This window comes from Molothrus ater, chromosome Z, assembly GCF_012460135.2.
Source record: "Molothrus ater isolate BHLD 08-10-18 breed brown headed cowbird chromosome Z, BPBGC_Mater_1.1, whole genome shotgun sequence".
In the NCBI taxonomy this organism is placed as follows: domain Eukaryota; kingdom Metazoa; phylum Chordata; class Aves; order Passeriformes; family Icteridae; genus Molothrus; species Molothrus ater.
In genome coordinates, this window is record NC_050511.2 from 34,610,547 (window position 1) to 34,635,772 (window position 25,226).

Genomic DNA, 25,226 nt, shown 5'->3' on the forward strand with positions numbered 1-25,226 from the left:
TTATCTTACAATATTCAAAAGCTTTTTAAGAAAATGCACTAGGGAATCTTAATAAAGGTTCAGGAAGTGCACTGTAATCTAAAATATGAGTGATAGTAGATGAGGTAGAATAAGTGATTATATATTATATAAAGAAAGAAATGATTCAAGGATTGTACTGAGAAAGAGCAACATTTTGAACCATTCAGAAGTAGTCTGATAAATCCTCTTATTGTGAGATACCAAGGATGATATGATGAACTGCTTTCTACCTCTGCATCAGAGGGTCTTTTTCACAAAATTTGGTAAAGATATAAAAGACTCATATTTGTAAGGATACTCTACTCTTTAGTTTAGCCTGCCTCTTTGTAGACTTTTACACCAGCTATGGTATGAGCTATGCACAAAAGCAGTAGTTTCAAACTTAGTTGTAGCTTTCATCTCTTCATAAATTGTATCAGATGGATATTAATTTATTTTATACTCCTATGTTGTTGTTTTTTTGGCATGTCTAGTATGAAGCCATGAAGTTCTCTGTGAACTTATTAAGCATGTCGATATCAATAAGAGAAAACAAGCAAACTCCTAAGCTAATAGAATTTGCATTAACTGACTTGAGTACAGTATTTACCCAACGACCAGGTGCACAAGCAATAAGGTGAGCTTTCTCTATCAAACTGGTTTTGCCTCTCATGAAATGATGATGATGACTAGTAGGCATTTTAAGACTGTGTAATGATATTTAAGTGTCATTCCTTGTGCAGTCTGGAGTGGAGTTGTTCTGTGACTGAGGGATAAATCATGGATACTCTTCCCATGATTGAATTCTCTGCATCTCCAGAGCTTTTTGTTCTAATATGGATATGCTCCTTTTTTTTCTTTTTCTGTTTGCCATTGTTATGTGCAAACAATCCAGTTACAAACTTGTTATTTGCTTTGAAAAGCGACTGTTAAGTTTCCTTTTGAAACTTAACCTGAGCAGGGTGATTTTGTAACCACTTGTTTGTGGGCATTTAACATGATGGAAAAGTTCTTGTGTTCCCAGTTCACTTTTGGATTTGTGGAAGAAAGATGTAACTGATGATTTTTCCTTTGTTTTATGCTCTCACAGTAGGTGGTGAAAAGCATCTAGTGAAATATTTCAATTTTATTTCAAATGCACTTAAAAATTCTGGGAGAAAGTAACCCTCCTCTTTTAAACCTTGTTCCCTCTACTTTGAGATGTGTATAATATATGTATAATACTAAGATACTATTGATCTTGATTAGTTTTATGTAGAATTTTTTCTAAGGTTTTGTGTCTGTGTTTTCTGTTGGTACTCTTGTGCATCTAAATGGCCCTGACAATCCTATTGTACTAAGAAAAAGGGAAAAAAATACATTTTTTACAGTGAAATATTTTTCTTAGAGTGTTTGGAGATAAAAAAATTTTCAGCTGAGAGCTGTTACAGAGGCGGATAGCATTTTGGGGGAAAAAAAAAATCCAAGTCCTAAAAAGTACCTCTTGGAGTAATTAGATGATTTATCTTTGTTTTTTTCACTTCTCTGCGCCAGAACCATTTTGTCTCTGCTGTATGTCTGTTTCCCACTATAAATACACCTTCTAGTTCCTGAAGTCACACTAAAGAATTCTCATTTGAATTCTGCAACTTTGCAGAATCTCTTACCTGCCCTGACACCTGTCCTCATGAAAAGTGTATGAAGGAAGTAACTTAGATGCCCTTTTGTATTTAGACAGGGGCAGCTAATAGACACAAAAGATAATGAAATGGAAAACAGATGTATGTATGTATTAAATGGAAAACAGATGGATGTATGTATTAAATCCTTAGAATAAGCTATTTATAGTTTAAGGTAGGGTAGAAACATATTGTGCTGGTTTGTGGTTTTTTTTTTTTTTCCATCTAATTTTTTATACTCTTTCTATGTAATTGTACTTAGCCAGATGGATATTGCATCTGAACAGTCTGCTTACATTTCTGTACAGGTTTGAAACAAAAATTACCTCACTTGAAGTTACAGGCGTGTCTCAAGAAAAGTGTACACCCCGCCTCCTGTCTTCTCGAACAGTCTATTCAGATGACAGTACCTCACTTCTAAGCATAATGTTTGAGACTAATCCTTTGGATGAGAAAGCAGATCAGAGGATTAGAATAGAATCACAACCACTGGAAATAGTATATGATGCAGTAAGTAAATATTTGAATATGTTATAAATAGTCAAAAATCCTACTTAATAGTAAATTTACCTTTTTTTTTTTTAACAGATGACAGTGAATAACTTAGTGGATTTCTTTAGACCTCCAAAAGATGTACATTTAGAGCAATTGACATCTGCAACTCTGATGAAGCTTGAAGAATTCCGTGAAAAAACATCAACAGGCAAGTGCTGCATACTCTTCTCACAACACACTCAGACAAATTTTAGATTGTAGGAGTACTGAGTGTATCTTTCTCTATGGAGATGTGTGCGTCCAAGTCATAGCTTTCTAACACCCAAATAAGGTGTTTACCACCTGCTCAGTTAGCACTATTTGCTATCATAATTTCATCTACATGATGCTTCTTTAAGGAGTGTCTATAGTGAGTGGTTCAGAAGAAATATGAAGAGCATATGTACCTTAGCATATGTATTTTTAGCATATGTACCTTCCTAACACACCACCTAAATAAGTTGAATTATTCTATCTTATTGCAGTATGTTTATTCTAGGTATTGAATAATTTAATGTTTATATCTCTTTTAACTTTTTCTACCTGTAGAAATATTTGTAAAATATGCTCCAAAGCCATAGATAGTCTTTCAGTATTTTTTACTCCATACAGAGTTAAAAGAGTTTGTTACATCTTCTGTTTTGTTCATCTGATACGTAGAAGGCCTTAGTTATTTAATACTCCTGAAATACTGATTCTGAGATATTAATCCTCTAAGTTAACCTCTGAAACCTTTTCAGATTTCTTTTTTTCTCAGGAAATTATGCCTTTGTATAGGTGTTTTTGATTTTCTGACTTCCTTGATGAATATTGATTTTGATTCGGATTGACTCAGTTCAAGTTATATTAACTGTATTTATCTGCTTTCCAGCTCATCAGTTCTACAGCCATTACACTAGTTTTCATTTCATCCTGTTTATCTCTAGAGATCTTGTATTTTAAGATATGAATGCAAATGCTGAATACTGTGAAGACTAACACTGAGATCTGTGGACTTAATTTGTTCCAGTAAGGATGTCTCAGGCTTTGTAAATCAGAGATGTGTCCAGCATAGTGTCCTGTCTTTGTGGATGGGAGTGGATGCAGAGGGGAGATATTATATATAAATTATTTTTAAAAGGAAAAAACAAACAATGGATGTTTTCTTAAACCTCTTATAATTTCATAACCTATTAATAATTAAATTGTAAATATAAAAAAATCTGAATACTGAAGTGATAAAGATTTTAAGAAAACTCAAGCAAAAAGTTTATTTGATTGCTTCTATCAGGCTAGTACTGGGAGGGAAATCAAGCTTCAATGGTATTTTTATTCATTGGTTCTTCTTTGAGTGAACTGTTTAATTAAGGACTAATATCAGATTAACCAGAATTATGTGGATCAGCTTGCTTGTCTTTTCCTTCAGAAATTTCTTGAGCAATATTGACCATATTGATACAACAGTTCATTGTTGATTTCCAAGATGAAATTTTATTAATTTTATTTGCTTTATATATAATATGCTTGGTTCTCTGCTCATTAGCACCAAAACTAGTGGTGTTGATCATTATTAATACTTTGTGGAAATACGAAATTGTCCTCTGTGTTTATTACAGTTGAGCATATCATTACTGTAGAGGTCTATCCAATACTGTTTATACCCTCACAAGAATGCCATGTTGTCCAGAGTAACCTAAAACCTTGTTCCAGTCACAAATGAAAAATTTGATGATAATGTCTCAAAATATGCGGTACACTGCTTGTAAAATCTTGTCTGAGTTTCACAGAATTGCCTGTGAAAAAAGATTTGATCTGCAGAATATTCTGATGCAGGGGACTATGCTAAGCTCAGAGGTAGAATAAGAAAAATGGAAACATAGAAGTATAATTAATATGTTCAGACCTGCAGTCCTCAAGAGTGAGTTCTTAACACTTCTCTTTGAAGCAATAGAAGGTAGCTGGAAAATATAGGGGAACTGTGAACTGCAAAATTGAAGGAACTTGCTGCGCTGGAGTAGTTATGATTTTCAGCATTAAAAAATATTAAAAAAGCTTGGTTTACCAGAGCTCAGTTTATGGATTCTACTACATTTTTCCCCAAATAAAAGAAACAAGAAAATATTTACTTGGCCTTTTTACATCTCTCAAATTCAACTAGCCAGTGCAAACTGATAAAATCCTGCTCTTCTTGTTACTCCAAGTTGTTTTGTCTTGCAAATCCTGAAATGTAGTTGTCATCCAGTACTTTACTGACCAGCCCAGCTCTCCTCTGACAGGGCAACCTTTGATAATGTAGCAGATTTAATTGTTTTCTTAAACATGACAGTAAACATGACAGTGTTTACTGTCATGTTGTTACCTTCGTAATTCATTGTCTCTACTTCTGTGGTCATCAGCTTGTTGTAAACGGTAGATATTTAATGAGTTGTGGTTGCATCATAAGGCAGTTTCCAGATCTAACTTGGAGCAATACCATTCACTCTTCAGCTGAGCGAAAAAGCAGAATTTGATCTCAAATCTTATGAATGTCTGATTTTCCCAACTTGCATGATTTTTAAACTTAATTTTTGTAAGATCATATATTTGCATATCTTTGGTGTCTCATGATGGAGATGTTTGTCAGCAGTTAGTGTAAACCTGTGTATCTCAGTATCAAAAAACACTAACAGTTTGACTAGTGTAGTTGGATACTCCAAATAAGAAATTCCAGAGCAATTAAATTTCTGAATCTGTGGAACATAGTGGGTTAATTCAGTAATTTCAAAGTTGCAGTTCACATTCCAGTTCTTCTCTAATTTCATCTCTGCTCAGTGGGAAGTATTTTTGAGTTTGCATATGTCACATTGTTGTCTATACTTGTCAATTAGCACTATTTGCTATCATACTTTCATCTACTTGATGCTTCTTTAAGGACTATCTATAATGAATGAAAGAAGAAATATGAGGAGCATATATACCTTAATTATTTAGCATATAGAGTTTGTTTAAAATTAGATCTGATTTTCTTTTTGTCACTTTCTTTTAATCCTGCAGGTTCTGTATGAATTTCTTTTGTTTGTTTGTATTTAATAATTGTACTATTTTTTCAGGATTGTTGTATATTATTGAAACCCAGAAAGTCCTTGACCTCAAAATAAACCTCATGGCTTCATACATCATTGTTCCACAAAAAGGATTCTATGACCATACATCAAATTTACTGCTTCTGGACCTTGGTAGCTTTAAAGTATGTATTTACGTAATAAAGTAATTTACCAAAAATAATAATTCAGGTTTTTACCTGATTTACAGTTTCTTAATTTGAGTTTTATGGTTGTGAAGAGTACCATAGTACTTACACTTACAAGAGTAAGAGTACCTCTTGCAGTTTATTTATTAGGTATTTTAAAGTGCTTTCTAGTCAAGGCAAAAGTTACTGAACTCTTCTCAGCAGATTTGTTCAGTGCAAAAGAATTGCTAGAAAATACTCCTTCCCTAGCATGAAACTACTGTTGATACTTTGAACTGTTATGTGGAAAATGTCTAGTAATTTTTTACATTGCCTTACAATATAAAATAGTGAACTTCTTTGTTACTTGATTAACTGGTATTCTTATTTTTCATATTATTATTACTTACCCTTTAATCACTGAATTTACTTTAAAATGAGAAAAGTAAACATACTGGCAATTTTTAAGATAATTTGGATGAGATTGGGGGTATGTTTGAGATAATGATTTATCTTTTTGACTTTTCCCTTGCATGAGGTATGTAAAATTATAATTTATCACTATAAAAAAGGAATAGACTTTGAAATAAAATAGAAGAGACTTTGTTATTAGCAGTCTTCTTCTTACTCACTGATGAACTTGTTTACTTCAGGATAAATGATCTTACATGCGTACAGGCAATTTACTTTTTATTTACTTGTATTCTGAGTAAAATTGGTTCTGCCACTTAGTATCTGTTTAGATTGCTGTCTGCTTTTTAGCAAAAATTTGTTTCAAATCCTAAAATCTTGCTAATGAGAATAAGTTTTCTATGTAATTTCCACATAATTACTTTCTGAATGTGTGATTTCAGCTTGAATTATAGAATGGTTTGGCTTGGAAGAGACCTTTAAAGGTCATTGAGTTTAACCTCACTGCAATGAGCAGAGACATCTTTAACTAGATCAGGTTCCTCAGCCACCTGTCGATCCTGACCTTGAATGTTCCCAGGGATGGGGCGTACGCCTCCTCTCTGGACAACTCGTGCCAGTGTCATACCACTTTCATTTTAAGAAAATTCCTTATATCTAGTCTATATCTACTCTTAGTTTTATGGTGTTACCCCTTGACTTGTCAGAGCAAGTTCTGGTAAAGTCTGTTACCATCTTTCTTTTTGGCCCACTTTAAATACTGGAAGGCTGCTGAAAAGTCTCCCCAGAGCCTTCTCTTCTTCAGGCTGAACAGCACCAACTCTCTCTGCCTTTTTCTTAGAAGAGATGTGTTCTGTCCCTCTGATCACTTTTCTGGGTCTTCTGTGGACCTGGTCCCACAGGTTGCAGTACTCCAGGTGAGGAGCAGAGTAGAGGGCAGAATCCTCTCCCTTGCCCTGCTGGCCACACTGCTTTGGATGCAGCCCAGGATATGTTTGGCTTCCTGAGTGCACCTTGCCAGGTATCATCCAGCTTTTCATCCACCAGCACTCCCAGGTCCTACTCCATAGAGCAACTCACAATCCCATTGTCAGCAGCCTGTATTGATCACAGAACTACTGAATCACTTAGATTGGAAAAGACCTTAGGATCCTTGAGTCTGGCCATTAACTCAGTACTGCCAAGTCCACCATTAAATTATGTCCCTATGTGCCATGTCTATATGGCTTCTAAATTGCTCTGGATTCAGTGACTCAGCTATGTCCCTGGACAGCCTGTTCTGGTGCATAGTAACCCTTTCAGTGAAGAAATGTTTCTTAATTTCCATTCTAAACCGTCCCTGCTACAACTTGACGCTGTTTCTGGATGTTCAGTTGCTTGTTTCTTGGGGTAAGAGGCTAACTACTGACCTACATCCTCAGACTCCTTTCGGGTAATTTCAAGGTAAGGACCTCGCTCTGCCTCCTTTTCTCCACACTAAAGAACCCCAGCTTCCTTGGCTGCAGGACTTGTGCTCCAGATCCCTTCCCAGCTCTTCTGCCCTTCTCAGGACATATTCCAGGACCCCAATATCTTTGTTGCTGTGAGGAACCCCAAATAAAGTATAGTATTCAAGCTGCAGCCTCGCCAGTGCCAACTACAGGGGAACAATCCCTCCCCTTGTTCTGCTGGCCACACTATTGCTTTTGTCCACCTGGATACTCACTGGCTCTCATTCAGATGGCTGTCAATCAGCTTGACCTGCTGCTCTCCTCCCTGAGCTATGTCACTGAGCAGAGGGATTCTCTGCTTAGGCACACCTCCCACAGGTGTGCTCACTGCTGCTGTCTGGTGTTGGCATAAGAGTTAGGCGCATCCTGCAGCCTGGCACCTGGGTGGCAGCATGTTCCCACCAGAGCTCTGATGAGGTGCATCAGTCATGCTGCTGATTTGGTAATGGGCTGCTCCAGTCCATCTGCAGGTCTGTGCAATAGGTCATGTTTAAAAAGAAGGTGTTGGATTGCTTCAGAAAGTAGAATTAGTGAAGAAGCTTGCTCTGTGGATACTAAAAATTATGTGATCTGGTTGTAAATCCAAGTTATTTCAGTGACAGATAATTTCACCAGCTCTTCTGAGTATTAGTCATTTGTAGGGTTGGTACTTTGTAGTTGTTTGTGTGCTTGAGACAGCCTCCTACATCTAATCATAGATCTAATAGCTGACTTCTTTTCCGCCCCATACAATATTACTCTTGGAAGTGTTACATAGAAGAACACGTTTCAAATTCAGACTTCAGTGTGCGTGGCATTTTTTTCCTGAAGTGGATGAGTAATTTTTGTAGTCAATGTGACTCCTAGATTGGTTCCTCTGATTTAATAGAATTTAGAAATACCATAAGAGAAAATTTAGTTGCCTCTCAGGATATGATTAGTAGTTCTGTATTCACTTTGAGTGACATATGCTTGAGTGAGAGGTGGGTCGTTTGTTGAATGAGAACATTTAACACAAAACAAACAATCCTTTCCCTCAGTTGCATAGTGGAAAAGATCAAGCCCCAGGAGGAAAAATGGCATGTAAAATTAAATAGCATGTCTTAGTAGATAAATAGGGTTATTAATTTAGTCATTCTGAATTTGCATCTCCAAGTTATTTTTAATGTAGAAGTTACAATGGACTTGGAGTCCAGCTGTACTGAAAAATAAATGCTGTGTCTTAGATGCTAGTTTTTATACCTCTTTTAGTTCCTTTGAATATTGCCTGGGTTTGACAAAACCAAATATGAATCCAAAATTATTAGACATATAAGGATGAGGACAGACACATTTCATCAGAGATGATCAGGGAGGGTACATACAAATGTGAAATACCAAAGAAGTATGGGTGTCCCAAAGCTGAATCAAAGGACTATTTACTGATACTAAAGGAAAGACATTGGTGATGAACAGTCCAAATAATCTTTTCCTCTCTAATGTGTCACAACTGAATTCAACAGAGTTCAGAAATACCTTTCATGTGTCTGAGTTGCTTAATGCAGTAATATTTTATATATAAAAATTCTGAACGATTATTCTACTGATTAAAAAGGGTTTGAGATTTTATACTTTGGAGTTTAAGTCACCTATTGAAGAAAATTATTCTGTACATAGTATATAATATATTTTTATTTGCTTTTTCTTCCTTTCTTTGAGGAAGAAATGGTATTAATACTCTGGTTTTTGTTTTGGTGCAGTCTAGAAATTTTAGATATTTGGTGTGCTGTGATAGTTGTAAGACTCTGTGACCTATAGTGAGGACTGAATCATTTGTTATGGTAGGAACAAGTATGTGTAGAATTAGTGCCTTGAATATTTCTGAAATTGATTTTTACTTTTTTTTGACATATTTTAAGATGGCAAGCAAAAGTCGTTCTGATTTATCAAAAATCAAAGTAGGACAAACCTCTATTGAAGATATAATGTCCAGAGCTTATGACAGTTTTGATGTCCAGCTCAGTAGTATGCAGTTACTGTACAGCAAACATGGTAAGTATTCATGAAAGTAATCTTTCTTTATGTGACTGAATACAATGTGATGGTGGTTGTGCCTCATATTTGTAGCTGAAGCAGTGGAGAATCTTTTGGAATGTACTTCTCCAAATGTAAGTGTTCTAAATTCAGTACTATCAACATATGATGTATTTCCAAAACATACCTTTAGGACTTCAGTTCCAATTTTAGCAAATTCATAATAAAATTCCTTTTGTTGAATACATCTCATTTGATTTGTTGCATAGTGAGTGTAAGACTGTAATTACTTTGTTTATGGTATTTTCCTTCAGTGCCTTTGCTTTTCTCCAGATTTAAAGCAGAGTCCACAAGTAGTTGTAGGTTTGATCATTTTTTTGAGGGTAAGGAAAGGATGAGAATTGAACTACTTCAATAAGGTATCAAAGGAAACTTTAGTATTTTGGGAACTAGCAACATAGAGTCAATCATAATCAGAGATGTCTTAATAATTTAATTCTTAATCTTTTGGGTTTAATTCAGTTTAATGATTTAACTTATTCCAGGGGCGAATACAGAGGCTAAACTCCCAGTACCACACATGTTAAGAATTGGGTCCTTGAAAGTCTACCCCATGGATGCTGTATCTGTGAAGATGAGTATAGGAGAAATTATTAATTAGTCTTGTATGTCTGAAGTTCAGATGTGTAAATACATCTGTTGATAGAACTATAAAGAGATTGTGGCACCTGAATTTCTAGGAATGTGTACTAATATCAGATACTTGAATTCTGTGATGTGTACTGAGAATGAATCTCTTTCAGTATTTAAAGTAGGTTTTCTCTGCTCTTCTAGATGAGAACTGGCGAGAAGCTCGGAAGCTGAAAAACTCATCTCAGTGTATCTTGCAGCCCTTGGATGTAAACCTGGAATTTAGCAGGGCCATGGTTGTTACAGATGCAAGAATGCCCAGGTATGTATTTTCCCAATTTTGAAATTTTATGGTAAATTACTTTTTTGAGGGGAAAAAGAGGAAAAAATAAGGATCTGGTTATACCTGTGCACTTTTGCATTGGCTATATTTAAATATTGAAAATAAAATACATTTATCTAGAAAAATAGAAAATAAATTAAAATAAGTTTTCAGATACCAAAAAGGTGATAGAATGTTACAGTAGTCTGCTTAAAATATTTAAAGATTTTTATTAAAGATATTACTGCCTCTTCTAATTCAGTCTTCCTAATAGTCACATTTCAGTTCTCATTGAAAATACCAAGGAGCTAAAAATCTGAATTTAAAATCAGTTCTATAAATACCAAAAATATTTTGAAAAGTAATGTGCTGTCATACTCCCTCTCTTTTGATTTGGCTTATTGTTCTAGTTAGTTTACCTGCTATGGAAACAGCTGTTAATGCCTTGAATTTGCACTTAGGGTTGTTTAGCAAAATCTTGTTAGTTATAGAAATTGTACCAATCAGAAGAAAATAATTAGTACTGTTAATAACGATCAGTGATTGCATGATATAATGCTGCCACCTTCTGGAAACCTGGGAGGCCAGATTTTGAATTTTGGTGCTTACAAAACATCTTAATGTTTTCCCTCCTTATTTTTTCTCTGTTAAAGACGGTCAACAGAGTGTTAGAAAGTGAGATTTCATTTCTATGGTCATAATAACAGAATGACATAATTTTAATGTAGGTTTGCAATTCACATCTCTCAAAAATTACACTAGTATAACCTGGATTAAGGGGTGTCTTCTCTTAATGTGTACACGTGTTGCATTATTGCAATACTACCTGTCTTGACTGTCTTGGCTACCTTATGTACTTTGGCAGTTCATGTGTCAAACTGATTCTGGAAAATTGCTGCGTAATTTTTCTCTATATCACATTGGGCATAAATGATGAAGGTTAACTGTAGCTTTTGTGTCAGCAAGAATCCCCTAAACTGTAAATTTTAGTATAGTTGAATAGGGTTAAATATATAGTTTAGTTCAATATTATGCTCACATCAGTTACATATATATATTTAAAAAAAATTAATGTACATGTATCTATTCCTTTATATTTCAGATTTTATAAGCATACTGTCATGTAAGCCCAATATTTTTCAGAGTTTTTTAATTAATATTTGGAACTGCCTGCATAGAACAGCATAGTTCTGTTGAGAAAAATGAGTCGAAAGATGTTACTTTTACAGCAAAACCTACCATCAGAATTGTTGTTTAATGTAGTAAATGCTTACAAATTAGTTCTTAGTTTGGAAGGCCCCTGCTTTATATTTAGTCATCTGAAAAGCAGATGATTGGGTGTTTCTGTTTCTATTTTTGATTCTTTGATTTTATGTCTTTCAGTGTCCATTGAACTCATTTGAATTCCTTGCAATTTTGTTGTTCAAAACAGTAATGAGTTTACTAGGCTTTGTCCTGACTTTGTTTAGAAAGGCACATTTTTATGTTGCTACCTTGAGGAGAATACTAATTTAGGTAATTTTGGTAATGACTGCTGTATCAAAGGACTTTCACTGTTCATCTGTTATCATCTACTTTTACTTCCTAATCATTAAAATAGACTTTCATTCTGTTTGGATATGAATATCTGCATTTCTTTCATTTCTGGTAATAGGATGCTCCTTATGGTTTCTGTTACTTGAAATTTGGAAGCACTAATACGATTCTAGCACTAATTCTGTAGTTTTACAGCCTGTGTAAGGTTTTATATTTTTTTGATATTTGTTTTATCCTGTTGTATGGTCCCTCCATTTTCTGGGAGAGGTGTCTGAGAGTCTGTCATATGTTTTTGAAGGTGTATGAAGAAAGTATTAGGATAGCAATATTAAGAGCATCCTATATAATAGCATTCATTATAAACACAATAAAAATTCCAATGTGAAGGAATGTAGTGATCTGCAGCTTTGATGGTGGCATTCTTTTAACATTTCTTTCTTTCTAAACACAACCAGACTGAACTTGAAGGAAGTTTCTGCACAGATTTCCACATCAATTGAAGCACTTAGCTTCTCTGTGCCTCAGTCTCTACAAATGGGGTGTAATGGATTCTCCATATGGAGATTTCCAAACCTTAAAAGCTTTTGTTTAAAGAGCAGTGTAGAGAGCCCAGACTATTTGCAGTTGTGTGCTTTGTATCTGCTGAGTGCCTTCCTTCTAACTGTATGGGCTGTCTGTTGTACAGACACTTATGAAAAATGTCTTGACAATGTACACAAATTTTTGTTGAGAGGTTTAAGTGCAATGAAAATGAGAATTCCTATTGTATATTTAATTGCTATTGCTCCTCCAACAATGAGGAGCACAGAGGAGGGAGAGGTCCTTCAAATCTGGTAGTTACACATCTACCTTAACTCTCTCCATAATAATAAAATAAAAAAAAAAAAGGAAATAGAAAAAAAAAGGAATAGTCTAAATCTCTCTCTGATAGAACTGTAATTAAGAATTAGAATAGTAGTTGAGAATTAATCCTGTAAGGTAAGGATGTGAAGAAATTAATAAACTTAAGAAAATGACTGTTTTCTGTCACAGTTTAACATGTACAATTGTGTGCTTCTCAAGTGTCAGAAACTGTTTCTTCAGGTACTCTCATAGTATCAAAGTTAGCTGAGATAGGTTGAAAATATGGAGCTTTTTATTCTCACATCTTCTTCGGTCTTTAAGTTTTATGTCACTTTGAAGACTCAGGTGTGAGTTAAGCACATCGAAAGTGGAAGGAAGTAGCTTGTCTTATTCCTTACACAGTATGCATCTGGTGCTCCCTGTTACCTGTTGAACAGACCTTTTTATCTGTTCTAACTAGAAGTTGTAATAAAAAACCAATATGTTCTTTGAGCAAATTTTCTGCTTGCTTCTGTTACACTCACTTGTATGAAAAACAAAGTAGTGTTTTAAACCTTTCAAAACTCATTGTGCATGTTTGATGTGATTCTACTTCTTTTTTGGCCAAATTGTATTCTATTGCACTTAAAATATGTTTTACTGTTTTAATTTTTAAAGATGGTTATTTTATTCTTTTATACCCTGCATGGCTATATGTTTATTCTTTTGTTAAATATCTAGACTACCGCTGTAGTGCGCTTAACTATACATGAGTTCTAGGAAGTATTTTGTATTCCTTTTTTGATCTTTTGAGCCTTAAACATTCACATGCAAAAAACACCTCCATCTTTTCTTTGTAAAAGACTGTGTAAAAGCTCAGTTTTGTGATTTATTGTAAGTAATTAAATGCGTGAACATGAGGGGACAATTTCTGATTGTAAGGAAACTGTGCCTTACGTAACCAAACCGGAAGTGGTTATTAGTACTATTTGTAGTCCAGATCCTCAAGACTTTGTAGCAAATGGAGTATAAATTACACTACTAAGTGGATAGTTGCTGATCAAGGAACTTTTCTGTGTGCAACAGAAGAGTTGCATATATATATATATATATATATATATATATATATATGTCTACACACATAATACATGCAATAGTTAGATGAAGGATTTTTGGACCCAGAAGACTTTCATGTTTTTCAGAACAAAAATAATGTGAAGTTTGATTGAAATAATTTTAAGATTAATTAACTGTGGAACTTTTGACGTTGGTTCTTTAAAAAACAGGTTCAAACTGTCAGGACAGTTGCCTTTACTTTCTATCCAAATATCAGACCAGAAGGTGACAAGTATCTTGGAGCTAATTGATAGCATTCCTAAGCCAGAAAGTGCACCTGCTACCAGTTCTCCTCCAAAAATGACTGAGGTAAGATTTTTAAGAGATTTCATTAAAAACTATCAGAAAAATACCTTCTTGATATTAGCATTCCAGTTTTGAAAGGTTCACAAAAAAGTGATGAACAAGTGTTGACTTCATGCCTCTTGAAAAATTTAGCTTTTTCTCTAAAGCTGTAGAAAATTTTCTTGCTGTTTAATTAGTTTATTGTGAACTTTGGCCCATAATTATGAAATAGTTGTCAAGTGTTTGGATTTAAAATAGAAGCCCTCAGAGTTTTACTACTAAGGGAATTAATTAGTAGTTCATAATAATCTTGACTAATAAGCATACTCAGTTTTGTTGAGGATTAGTTTAATTGTACCTTCAAATTTACAGATGTATCATAGTGCTGCAGAATTTGGGTTCAGCTGTTTTGTTTAGTGAAGAAAACATTAAAATGCTGGAATTTTTGAAGTTCAAGTATTATGTCATGTTACATGAGAGTTTCAAAAGCCAAACAAAAAATACTCACTGTCTGTTTTATAAACAATGCCTGCCTGGCAAAAGTAGCATTTTTTTTTTTCAGCTGACCTCAGTGCTTTTCTCATTTCAAGTCCTTTGCACAGTATAGCTCAGGATGGAAGTTTTCCCTTGCACTTGTATCAATTAGGAGTTTGGAGAGTGGTTCTTGCTCTTTTACCACCCCCTTTCCTTGGTGAAAATGGTTTCACTGTTTTATAAATTCTTCAGAACAGAAGTTTGTCCCCTTCTTATTTTTCCTGAAAAATATATTTCACCTTTTGAGCTGTTCTTAACAAAACTAGGAAATTAACTCACAGTTACTAATTTTTGACATGACTAGTCTTTGTGATCTGGCTGTGTTTAATATATCTGTAAAGCAATCCTATTATTAGAATGTATGTGAACTCTTTTAAAAGTCAAAGACAAAATTTTCCTCTCCATTTTTCTGTCATTTGTAAATACTTCTAACAATCTGTTATTTAGTAACTCATGAACTTGATCCTACAGAAATAGTGGTCATCTTTGTATTTGGGTTTTTTTTAGATTATTTGATAATTATCTTTCCATCTTTGTACAAATTATTCTGCACTGTTCTGGAAAGCTGTTGCTGCAGTTTGGTATTTTCTGTGGGTTATATTAGCATAATATTTATTAACAGTTAATGCAACAATTCGACATGCATTTCTATTGAAAGTATATATACAGTGAAGAGTATTTTTCTTCATGTGGTTCTTGCCATCTCTTTTGTGGTGCCATTAAAATTTTAGCTAATTCTGACTTAATAGTATACTTATAGTATACCCAGCCAAAGCCACCTTAGTCTCTGTTGTTTTGTGCAACAAATCACAGACTAACTTTTTTTGAGGGTAGGTTTTGGGACTTTACTTTTACAAGACTAGAATTTGCATGTATAAGATGCACATTGTCCTCTGCTTTATAGCACTGACTATACTTGAATTTAATTATAGAATTTAACTGTTAAGTCTGAAGTATTTTAAGTGACCTTGAAGTAATTAGTATTGCCTGTACATTAGTTGTGATATATAGTAGATGAGGTGAGGAAAGACTGTGGACCAAGTATAAATATATTTGTGTTATATGTGAATCCAGATCAAAACTTAGGCTTAAACCTGTCTGCTCAAGCTTCTATTTACTTCAGAACATGACAGACTTTAATTGCTGGTATTAAATTCGGTTAATTTGAGTGGATTTTGTATTTTGATGGTGGCAGGTATACTACCATGTTTTCATCCTTACAGCTGTAATTCTTCTGGACTTTGTTAGCATCCTATAATTTCTGAACTGAAAAGAATGTGAAATCCTTTGTTGTCAGAGTGCTGTTTTCTTTGTTACATTCTGAGTTAGTGGTGGAAGTGTTCTTGAGCTGTGAAAACAGAAGACATTTTGGAACAGATCCTTCTACATTTTTGCACTCAGCATTTTAGTCCAAGAAGACACTTCAGTGTATAAGTTCATTTTTCATGATTTGTACTATGAAGTCAAATTTCATTTATTTCTCCTTGTTTTCATAGAATGTGGAAGTGTTACAGACATATATTTTACAGACAAATACATTTGTCTGTGTTACAGACAAATACATTTTCACGTATTTCTTAAATACTTAGTCTATTTATTACTTGTGTATAGCCAGCTGGGGGTTTCTGTACAAATCACAAACAGGGTGGGACTGCTGTGGAACGTGCCTTGGGCTGTTTTAGTTTTCAGCATCAGTCTCATTACATGGTTATGAGAATGGGAAGATGCCATCAGCTCACATCCCAGGCAGCAGACCCAGAACTTAATGTTACAACTTACTTTATAAGTTTCTTGACCAATCACACAAAGCAAAAGCACATTGACAGTAGTTCTATCCAACCACTGTAAGCACACATACCTTTGGTTAAAACAATGCCTGCTTATTTCAAATACAATACCTGCTTGTAAACCTTAAAACACAATGCACAGAGCTCCATTATTAAGCTTAAAACTTCCTAATATCTTGCTAGATAAACTTTTCTGTAGCTTAGGCAGTTATTCTAGACAAGTGTTAATACACAGACCATTGTTCTATTTGTCCTTGCTTTTCTACTTTTTAAATATTTTTTTCTGCTGATCTATCTCATGGCTACTGCTTAGCTCCAGTCACAGTTCTGCTGTCTCTGAGGCCTGCCTTTTGCAGCTTTCCCCAAACCCTCTGATTTTGTGGATTCCCACACTTGTAGACATGAGTATATTCAATAAAGTCAGATTATGTAGGCTGGAGGCAGATGTGGGAATGTTGAGTGTGAGATGAAAAATGTAGCCTTGGAAACAATATTCAAGATGAGTGTTTCTTGGTACCTAATGTATTGATTTGATACTGTGGTGTTGTGAATAATTGTCTGAGCCTGAGCTTTGAAAAGTGCAGTAACAAGGGAGAGCAGAAGATGTGGTGGTGCAGGAAAAGAGCTGTTTTAAACTGTGCAGTCCAGAGCCAAAGGCACTCAAGAAGAAAGGGCACAGTTCTCTTACTTTGATACTCTGTGCAAGGCACATCTATAATACATGTGCATGTGGAACTTGCAGGTGAGAATTCTTTACAAACTTAGATTACTGAGATTGCTTTCTGAGACTTGATGATAACTAAATCATTTGGATACCTTTACTAAGAGCATTTAATTCTATCATGTATGAAACCACGTGGAGTGGAAGATTTCTATTCTAGAGTGCACTCTAGTGGCATTTCACATATTTTCAGTTACCACTCCGAGTTGTGCCTAACTGCATTTCACTGTTGAAGACCCAGAATCATAGATTATCCTGACCTGGAAAGGACCCACAAGGATCATCGAAGTCCAACTCCTGGCCCTGCACAGGACCATCCCTAGGGCTCAACACCATATACTGCAGAGCATTGTCTAAACACTTTTTGAACTCTGTCAGGCTGGTGCTGTGACCACTTCCCTGAGGAGCTGTTCTAGTGCTCAGCCACTTTCTTGGAAAGGGATCTTTTCATAGTGTAAACCTCCCTGACACCCCTTCATGCTGTTCCCTCGAGTCCTGTCACTGGTTCCCAGAGAGAAGGGATCAGTTTCAGCCCCTCTGCTTCCTCTTGTGAGAAAGATGAAGAGTACTGTGAGGCCTCCTCTCAGTACTTTACTAGTTGTTTTTTTCCCCTTATGTCTGAAGCAGTGCAATTCAATGAGGCGAAATGCTAGATTCCACACTTGGGTCACAACAACCCCAAGCACTGCTACAGGCTGGGGACGAAGTTCCTGGCTGTCCAGCAGATAAGGAACTCGGGGTGCTGGTTAATAGGCAGCTGAACGTGAGCCAGTGGTGTACCCAGGTGGCCCAGAATGCCAAGGACATCCTGGCCTGTACCAGTAATAGTGTGGCCAGCAGGACCAAGGCAGTGATTATCTCCCTGTCCCTTGACACTGGTGGGGCCTCACCTTGAATCCTGTGCTCAGTTTTGGGCTCCTCATGGTGAGAAAGGCTGAGGTGCTGGTCTTTTCTCCGAAGTAAAAAGTGCCAGGATAAGAGTAAATGGCCTCAGATTGCCTCAGAGGAGGTTTAGATAGGATATTAGGAAAATTTTTTCACCAAAATGATTGTCAGTCATTGGAGCAGGCTGCCCAGTGGATGAGTCACCATCTCTGCAGCTATTTAAAAGGCTTGTAGATGTGGCTTGCCACAAAACTATGTCTCTTGCAGTGCTAGGTTTATAGTTGGACTTGGTGATCTGAAGGTTCTTTTCTAACCAAAATGTTTCTATGATTCTATGAAATAGAAAGCAGTCCTGTCTGCTCTAATGTTTTGTGTATCTCTTTTTCTTTTTTCCCCACCCAGCACTTGTGTTATTTTTGTAAAGAGCTGTTGATCTTTATTGTTCTCTGAAGTTGCTGTATTGTAGTCCTTTGACGGACTAGGTTTTGTCTTTTATGATTTTTCATATCATGTGCCATTTCTAACCATCTTTTGGTCTGTGAGGTTGAATCCTCACTGTGTTTTGTATTGAGTTCTCTCTAGTTAAATGCAAGTGCAAAAGCTGCTGCTTCTACCTATTTTAGGTCTCGTTTCTCCCCATACTTACAATTTTAGTAATGTGTTTAATTTTATTGAATTGCACTTAAGCTAAGTTGTAAATTGCACTTTCCCTAAGTTGTAAAACTTGGATGCAGCATATATGCATGCAGTAACGTGACCAATAAATACAAGAAAAAATTTTATGATATCACCTGTTTCAGGCTACACTGACCCCTGTGCTTCCAGCACCACATTCATCTCAAGGCGTGTATCCTGTTTTGGATCTTCATTCATTTGCTGAGTCAGGTAGTGTAATCTGTTTTAAAGTCTTGCTTAAGAAGTGGGTCAAGTCAAGAAGTTTTTGAGTTCTTTGAATTAATTTATTATTCTTACTGTAAGCAAGGATATGGGGCTTTGTTTCAAGTTCTTGAGGGCTGAGTAGTGTTATATTCTCTTTAGCTTATAATTGATGCTGTACAAACTACTTGTAGCAATATATTACATATAGCAATATATATGTATATATTGTTATATACAGCAGTAAAATTCTGTATTCTTGTTTTTGTCATTCCCTTCCTGAGGGTATAGCAGGAAAATTTTGTTTGGTATGGTGGATTTATTTTTGTCGGCATATGTTATTGCAAATCTGCATTCAGGGCATTTGTAGTAATACGAAATTTTTAGCTTTAGCATGTACTTAGTCCTCTGATAATGGTTTTAATTATTTTCTTGTGGTGAAGGATTTCTCTCCTATTTAGGTGGATTTGTTTAAATTACAAGGTAGGGAAATTATAACCATTAGAAACTGCTTTGTTTTTATAAACAAACATTTTGATTTGTACTGGATAAAGCAGAAGATTGGCTGTGGGAGAACCAGTTGTGTTCAACACTTCCTTGCTGTTCAAAACAGCTTAGCTAGATCCTAATGTTTCATCTAGTAGTTACATTAGAAAAATAATCAAACATATCAGTATTATTTTAGTATCAGTTATGTTTGTGATGCCAAAACACTCAGCCGGAGAAACAGACTACTACTACTTTCTGAAGTTAATGATTTTTGTGGTTAGCAAACACTAGCAAAATTATCGGCAAAGTTACTATGCCTGTTTCATAGCCTTAAATTCAATGTGTAAAAATATGTATTTGTGCATCTTTATCTGTTTTTATATAAGCTCCTTTAAGTGTCCAAATGTAGAGTCATGTCTTTCAGTTCTTAAAAACTAGGCTGAAGTGAGAATGCATGCTGGCAACAAGTAATTTGAGAAAGTAATAGCTAGATTTAGATTGGAATTGAGTCTGATTTTAAATCTATATACAGTTATACAGTCCTTTTAAGTGATTTATATTAGTTCTCTATCTTTACTCTCCAAAATCTCAGAGCTGTTTTTAAGCTTTACAAAATACTTCATGTAATTTGTTGAGTTTTTTTAGAAGGATATTTCTTCCACAGTTGCCTTATACTTCAGTGTTTATGTTTTTAGATGAAGAAGACCTTCACAAGACAGTGTAATCTATTTATCCTGCTTATATTTCTGCACTAATGTAAAGTGAATTAAAAGCTTGATACTTCTTAGGAGTCTCTCTGAAATGGGAGATCTACAGCAGCAAGAAATCCCAAGTAGTGTGGCTGATACTGAGGCCATGGCTCCTGTACTGTCAACAGCAGTCTGATCAGCAGATGAGTTTAGCTGTTAGGTCACACGAAAAGCAAGACAAAGCATCGATTGTGCTGTCTTTTGCAAAGCCAGAAGTAAGAGAATGCTGACAAAGGAATTAGCTAATGAGATCTGAAGTTTATGATGACATGATGGAGGCAGCTATAGGTGTGGTGTAAAGTTATGGAGGCAGGAATTGGGATGGTTATGGAAACAGAATTTAATGTTAGTTGTCAGCTAGATACTTGTATATTTAAGCTTTTATAGATGTAAAAACACTAGGTCACAATACTGTAAAATATTGGCTGTGTAAACTGCATATGTAATGATGTTGTGAATTAATCCTTAGAATCAGAAGAAGAATTTTATGATGCACTAAGCAGTCCTGTGGAAGATGTGCCATTTTTTGAAGTCTCATCTGACCCCCTCAAGCAGACTGTCAGTACAAGGCGAAAAAACCTACACAAACAGGAATCTCTGAAAAATATGACAGATTTCCAACTAAAGTTTGAAGTAGCTGAGGTAAAATTACTTTTAAAAATTTCCCTGAAGCACAGCAGGACTGTATTTTTTTCCATGTTTGTTTTGTTTATAATTCCCTGTGCGCAGAGATATTCATTCCCCATTTTCCCCTGAAACTGTTATGCAGAGTTTTTTCCATAAAAACTCTGGATATGGAATAACTGTGCTTCTGTATCCTTGTTATCACTGAAGTGCTTTGGTTTATCCACTTGATTTCCCAACTCACTTTGTCACTGAATTTTCTTTACCTGTGTCTTAGAAATCACATTACATCTTTGTTTCAGCTAAATAGGTTCTTGTGGCATTTTTTCCAGATACTGCTGTGGTCAATGGGAAAACATCATTAATATTTTATGTTGTAACAAGCACCTTATTGTTCTGTTCTAGTTCTTCCCAGATGCTGTTGTCCACACATGTAAATCTGTAAGACCTTCATTATGAAGAGTTTTCTGTATTCTTGCTGTTTCAGGCTTAGGGGGGAAAAAAGAGTACTTTATCCAAATGCAAGAACCCCTGCTAACTGTATTAGTTCTAGTAAAAGAGGTGACTTATTAACACTATCGTTAACTTTGTCATTAGATGATCATGGCTATGACACTGTTATTTCTGAAACTCAGTGTATTTTACTTTACATTTATTTTAAAAATAAATCATACCAATTCAGTTAACTTTACAAATTTTGTTTTATGCTAGGGCTTACAGAATGTCTTCAACACCTCACAGCTAGCTTTTAGCATACTATGTATTACACCTTTACTACTAATAAAACTGAAATGTAGTGTTTACGTGATGACAAGACCTTATTTAGAACTACTAGTCTAAAACGAGGATGCTATGTTTTACCTTATTTTCTAATGACAACTAACTTACAATCTTTAAGAAAAAATTAATTTGGGAATCTATTAGAAATCACTTCTGTTATCCTCAAAGTTTAAAATCGCTTACTGAGTTTTGTTTTGATTTTCCTTATTTGTAGACAGCATTACATGGAAAGGAAGAATACATATATTTGTTTGGTTGTCAAAATTGGATACAACAGCCCAGCTACATATTTATTTTACAACAGTATTGTCATGCATTGGTGAAAATGTAGTAAATCCTCTTGCCAGACATTCAGCTTGGGAATCTAACTCTTAGTAGGAGAATTCAGAGAAATTCCAGTGAAAGTAGTAAACACTTTGTGCTGACTGAAAATCTAGTTTTGACTGTATTGAACATTGCTGAGTGTTGTACAGATTTTTTTTTTAAATAATAGTTTGTGTGACTGTTACTTTGGTATTACATACACGCATGTTTGAAGTTTTTGTTATAATAGCAGCAAGCAGTACTGCTTGTTGAATTGTTTATTTCTATTCAAGGCATTTGCTGTATAGAGTTTAATTATCAATCTACAAATAGACATTAACCAATAAAATGTAAGTAAATATATCCTGTATAAAAAACGAAGCAGTTCTTATGCTTCTTATAATCCCTTAATGGTTTTGGGTGTGTGTTTTGGTTTTTTTTTTTTAGGTCTTAATTAAATTATGTCGTCTTACTGGTGATACTGAGATGCCTGTGCTTCAGCTTGATATTTTGGGCTTAGGCACTGAACTTAAAGTGAGAACATTTGACATGACTGGAAGTGCTTTCCTTCGTGAAGTTGGTCTTCTGTGCCCAGAGTATATTGGTAAGTATTTATAATCTGGTCAAGGAATTTTTCACAAATAACACTGTGAATTTGTCTTCAAAAGCTCTGTTGGGCTTTTGTCAAATAAGGAAGATTTGCTTCCTTACTTAAATGTGGGTCTGAGGGCAAGTAAATCAGGAGCTCATCCACTTATTAGTGCTTTGGTAAATATGTTCTGGTGGTGATGATCGTAGAGATTGTAGATTGTGGACGTTTAATTATTTGACGTCTGCAAAAGAGGGTTTTTGATTAAGCAGCAATGACAGCTATTAGCCGAGCTGGCAGTTTATAGATGAAGAAGGTTTTAATATTTTTCTTTTAAGTAATTTTCTGTATTCTTTTTTTTTCTTGTTTTTTTTAGATGATAATGACAAGCCAGTTTACATAATTACTACATTGGATAATGTAGAAGATGATCTTCTCACTCTGGAATATACAAAGGTTAGGAAAGAGTAGGCTTTGCTTTTCAGTTGTAAGCCTGTCATAAACATCACATTAATATGCACCAGATGTTGAAGGTTATTTCCTTACTTATTGTCGTTTTTAACATCTTGAGTGTAATGTGCAAGGTCTGTCTGCTCCTTCAGCAGAAAAAATTTACATCTTAAGTTGTAGTGGATTTGAAAATAAGTTTTTTAAATGGAATTTACAAACTTCTGATTTGTTTGTTTTATGTGCATTTTTGGTGAAATAGACTGATATTAAGGGACCAGAACTGAAAACTGTCTGTCAGAATGTTCTACAGAAAATAAAGGTATGATAATTTTTTTTTAACATAATTTTCTCAATTTGGGAGGAGAGGCATACTGGATAAACAAAAATTTTTCTTTTAGGTGAACTTTTCTTCTCTAGATGTTCATTTGCATACTGAAGCTCTGCTGAATGCAATGAACTATCTGAGTAATCTTCTGCCTAAACAAGAAACTAAAGTTGTGGAAGAACCAGTCCATGAAAAAACAGAAGAGAAGAAGGATGTTCTAAAAAAATTTAGTAAGTTTCTTTATTATTTTTTCCTCCTTTCATTCCTCTTTTTTCACTTAAGTAAGAAATAAAACAAAGGTACTTTATATTTTTGTAAGCCTGTCAATGATGTTTGATATGAGAAATTTTGCTTCAAGTTATATGTTTTTATACGATTGTATGCTTAGCCATGTGCAGTTTTCTGACACATAGATCAAGGCTTACATTTGCTATGTATTGGAGGCACTAAGTCAATGTAAATAGAAAAGCCATAAATTTTTGTCAGGTTTTTATTGTTTTTTCCTTGGTATAAATTAAGGCATTTGATGGCCTTATGGCTGTTACCTTATACCTGAGGAGCATCAACCTCTTACTTGCTGTGCAGTTTAAAAACTAAAACAGTACATGTCCTCATTGAAGAATGGTAACTTTTGTTATTCTTTATTTCCCGTAGCATCAAAAAAATCAAAATGTGAAGATATTATTGACCTCATTATCTGTGCGGATTTATCATGTTTGCGTATTTTTATCAGAGAGAAAAACCGTAGAATAGCTGAAATTCACATTGAAGGTAGGAACAAAACTTTAATCACAAAAGCACAAAACTTTGTAAGCACTATAGTGTATGGATTTTGTATGTCTTGTTTTTGAGGTCTGGATAGCCAAGTGATCATGAAGAAAGCAGCAACTGATGTGACTGCAAAATTGAAGAACATCAGTATTGTGGATTCTGATGAGAAAGCGTTGTATAAAAAGGTAGGTGTATGCATGTATTGTTGATTTTTCTTTTTGAATGGATGCTAAATTAAACTTACTTTTTAGACTCTACTCTCTACTGTGACTTTTTTCAGTCATGTTTTATGTACTTGCTGGGAGTAGTATTCTCTATATGACAGAATAATTTTGCACTTACAACCAGTGATGATTAGACTGACATTAATTTGTGTAACTGATATTTAACTGCTCATAGCCTCTTACTGTGTTGGCTTTTGTGAAGAGAATTATTCAAGCTGAGATGTCAACTTAATAGTTGCGGCTATTTCAATGGATTTTAAAATTTTGATTTTTTTTTTCATATATTGTTGAGATACTTGGAGTAAAAATGTCTTAGTGGTGTGAGGTACTATGTTTTGTTTTGAAGTTAAGTTTCTCCAATATGTAAGTTTTTACAGTTAAGATAATGTTTTTTTTCTTCTTAAGGCTCTTTACATCACAGAAAAAGAAGTCTTCAACTTCAGAATGGTATCATATGTGAATGCTACAGATGGCATTGCATATACAAATATGGATGTTGTTGACAATCGTATTTACCTAACTGTTGGGTGTATTCAGGTAGTTTTTGTCAACAAGTTTGTTTCATCTGTTTTGGTAAGTTTAATTTTCCAGATACTGTTTCTTATCATCCAGGTGAAGTTGTCAGAGCAAGAAAGGGATAAGACGTTCCATATGGGGTGGTGTCCATTTGTATAAGAGCTTTTATATACTATTGTAAAAAAGTTTACTGAGATTGATGGTTGGGCTTGATGGCTTATTTTTCTTCTACATATGTTTGTTACTGTGGAGCACATGAGTAAGCAAAAATGTTTACTATGGTTAATAATAATGTTTGTCTTAGAACGTTTGTAACAGCTGTTAAATATACATACCATTCATTATTTAGAACACTGAAATATAAGTAAGAAACCATGAAAATTAATGCCCTTTCCATAAATGCTGCTCATAAATCAATCTTCTGCTGCTCATATGATTAGATAAAATGTAGTTCCTACAAGTCATGTTACAAGGTCATTGCTCTTACCATCTAATTTTCCAAATATTTGGTATAGAAATTTATTTTTATATATGCATAATTTGTCATACTTGAGGGAAGATTATCCTATTAAAGAATTTGGACAAAATGTATAGCAAAAATAACATTTTAGGATGGTTTG

At 34.7% G+C, this 25,226-nt stretch overlaps 1 protein-coding gene across 5 annotated transcripts in view; it reads left to right on the forward strand.

Annotated features, from left to right (window-relative positions):
- The window catches only part of VPS13A (vacuolar protein sorting 13 homolog A), a 108,267-nt gene that overhangs the window by 21,561 nt on the left and 61,480 nt on the right, over nt 1-25,226 (forward strand). For all 5 annotated transcript variants that reach the window (XM_054518017.1, XM_036403891.2, XM_054518016.1 and 2 more), the window contains exons 17-32: nt 495-637; nt 1,967-2,168; nt 2,247-2,361; nt 5,261-5,397; nt 9,158-9,290; nt 10,107-10,224; nt 13,869-14,007; nt 18,711-18,795; nt 20,494-20,666; nt 22,179-22,335; nt 22,697-22,776; nt 23,030-23,089; nt 23,169-23,325; nt 23,750-23,866; nt 23,948-24,051; nt 24,496-24,663. In XM_054518017.1, coding sequence (XP_054373992.1) covers nt 495-637; nt 1,967-2,168; nt 2,247-2,361; nt 5,261-5,397; nt 9,158-9,290; nt 10,107-10,224; nt 13,869-14,007; nt 18,711-18,795; nt 20,494-20,666; nt 22,179-22,335; nt 22,697-22,776; nt 23,030-23,089; nt 23,169-23,325; nt 23,750-23,866; nt 23,948-24,051; nt 24,496-24,663 — 2,088 coding nt within the window. The remainder of the gene's footprint in view (nt 1-494; nt 638-1,966; nt 2,169-2,246; nt 2,362-5,260; nt 5,398-9,157; nt 9,291-10,106; nt 10,225-13,868; nt 14,008-18,710; nt 18,796-20,493; nt 20,667-22,178; nt 22,336-22,696; nt 22,777-23,029; nt 23,090-23,168; nt 23,326-23,749; nt 23,867-23,947; nt 24,052-24,495; nt 24,664-25,226) is intronic.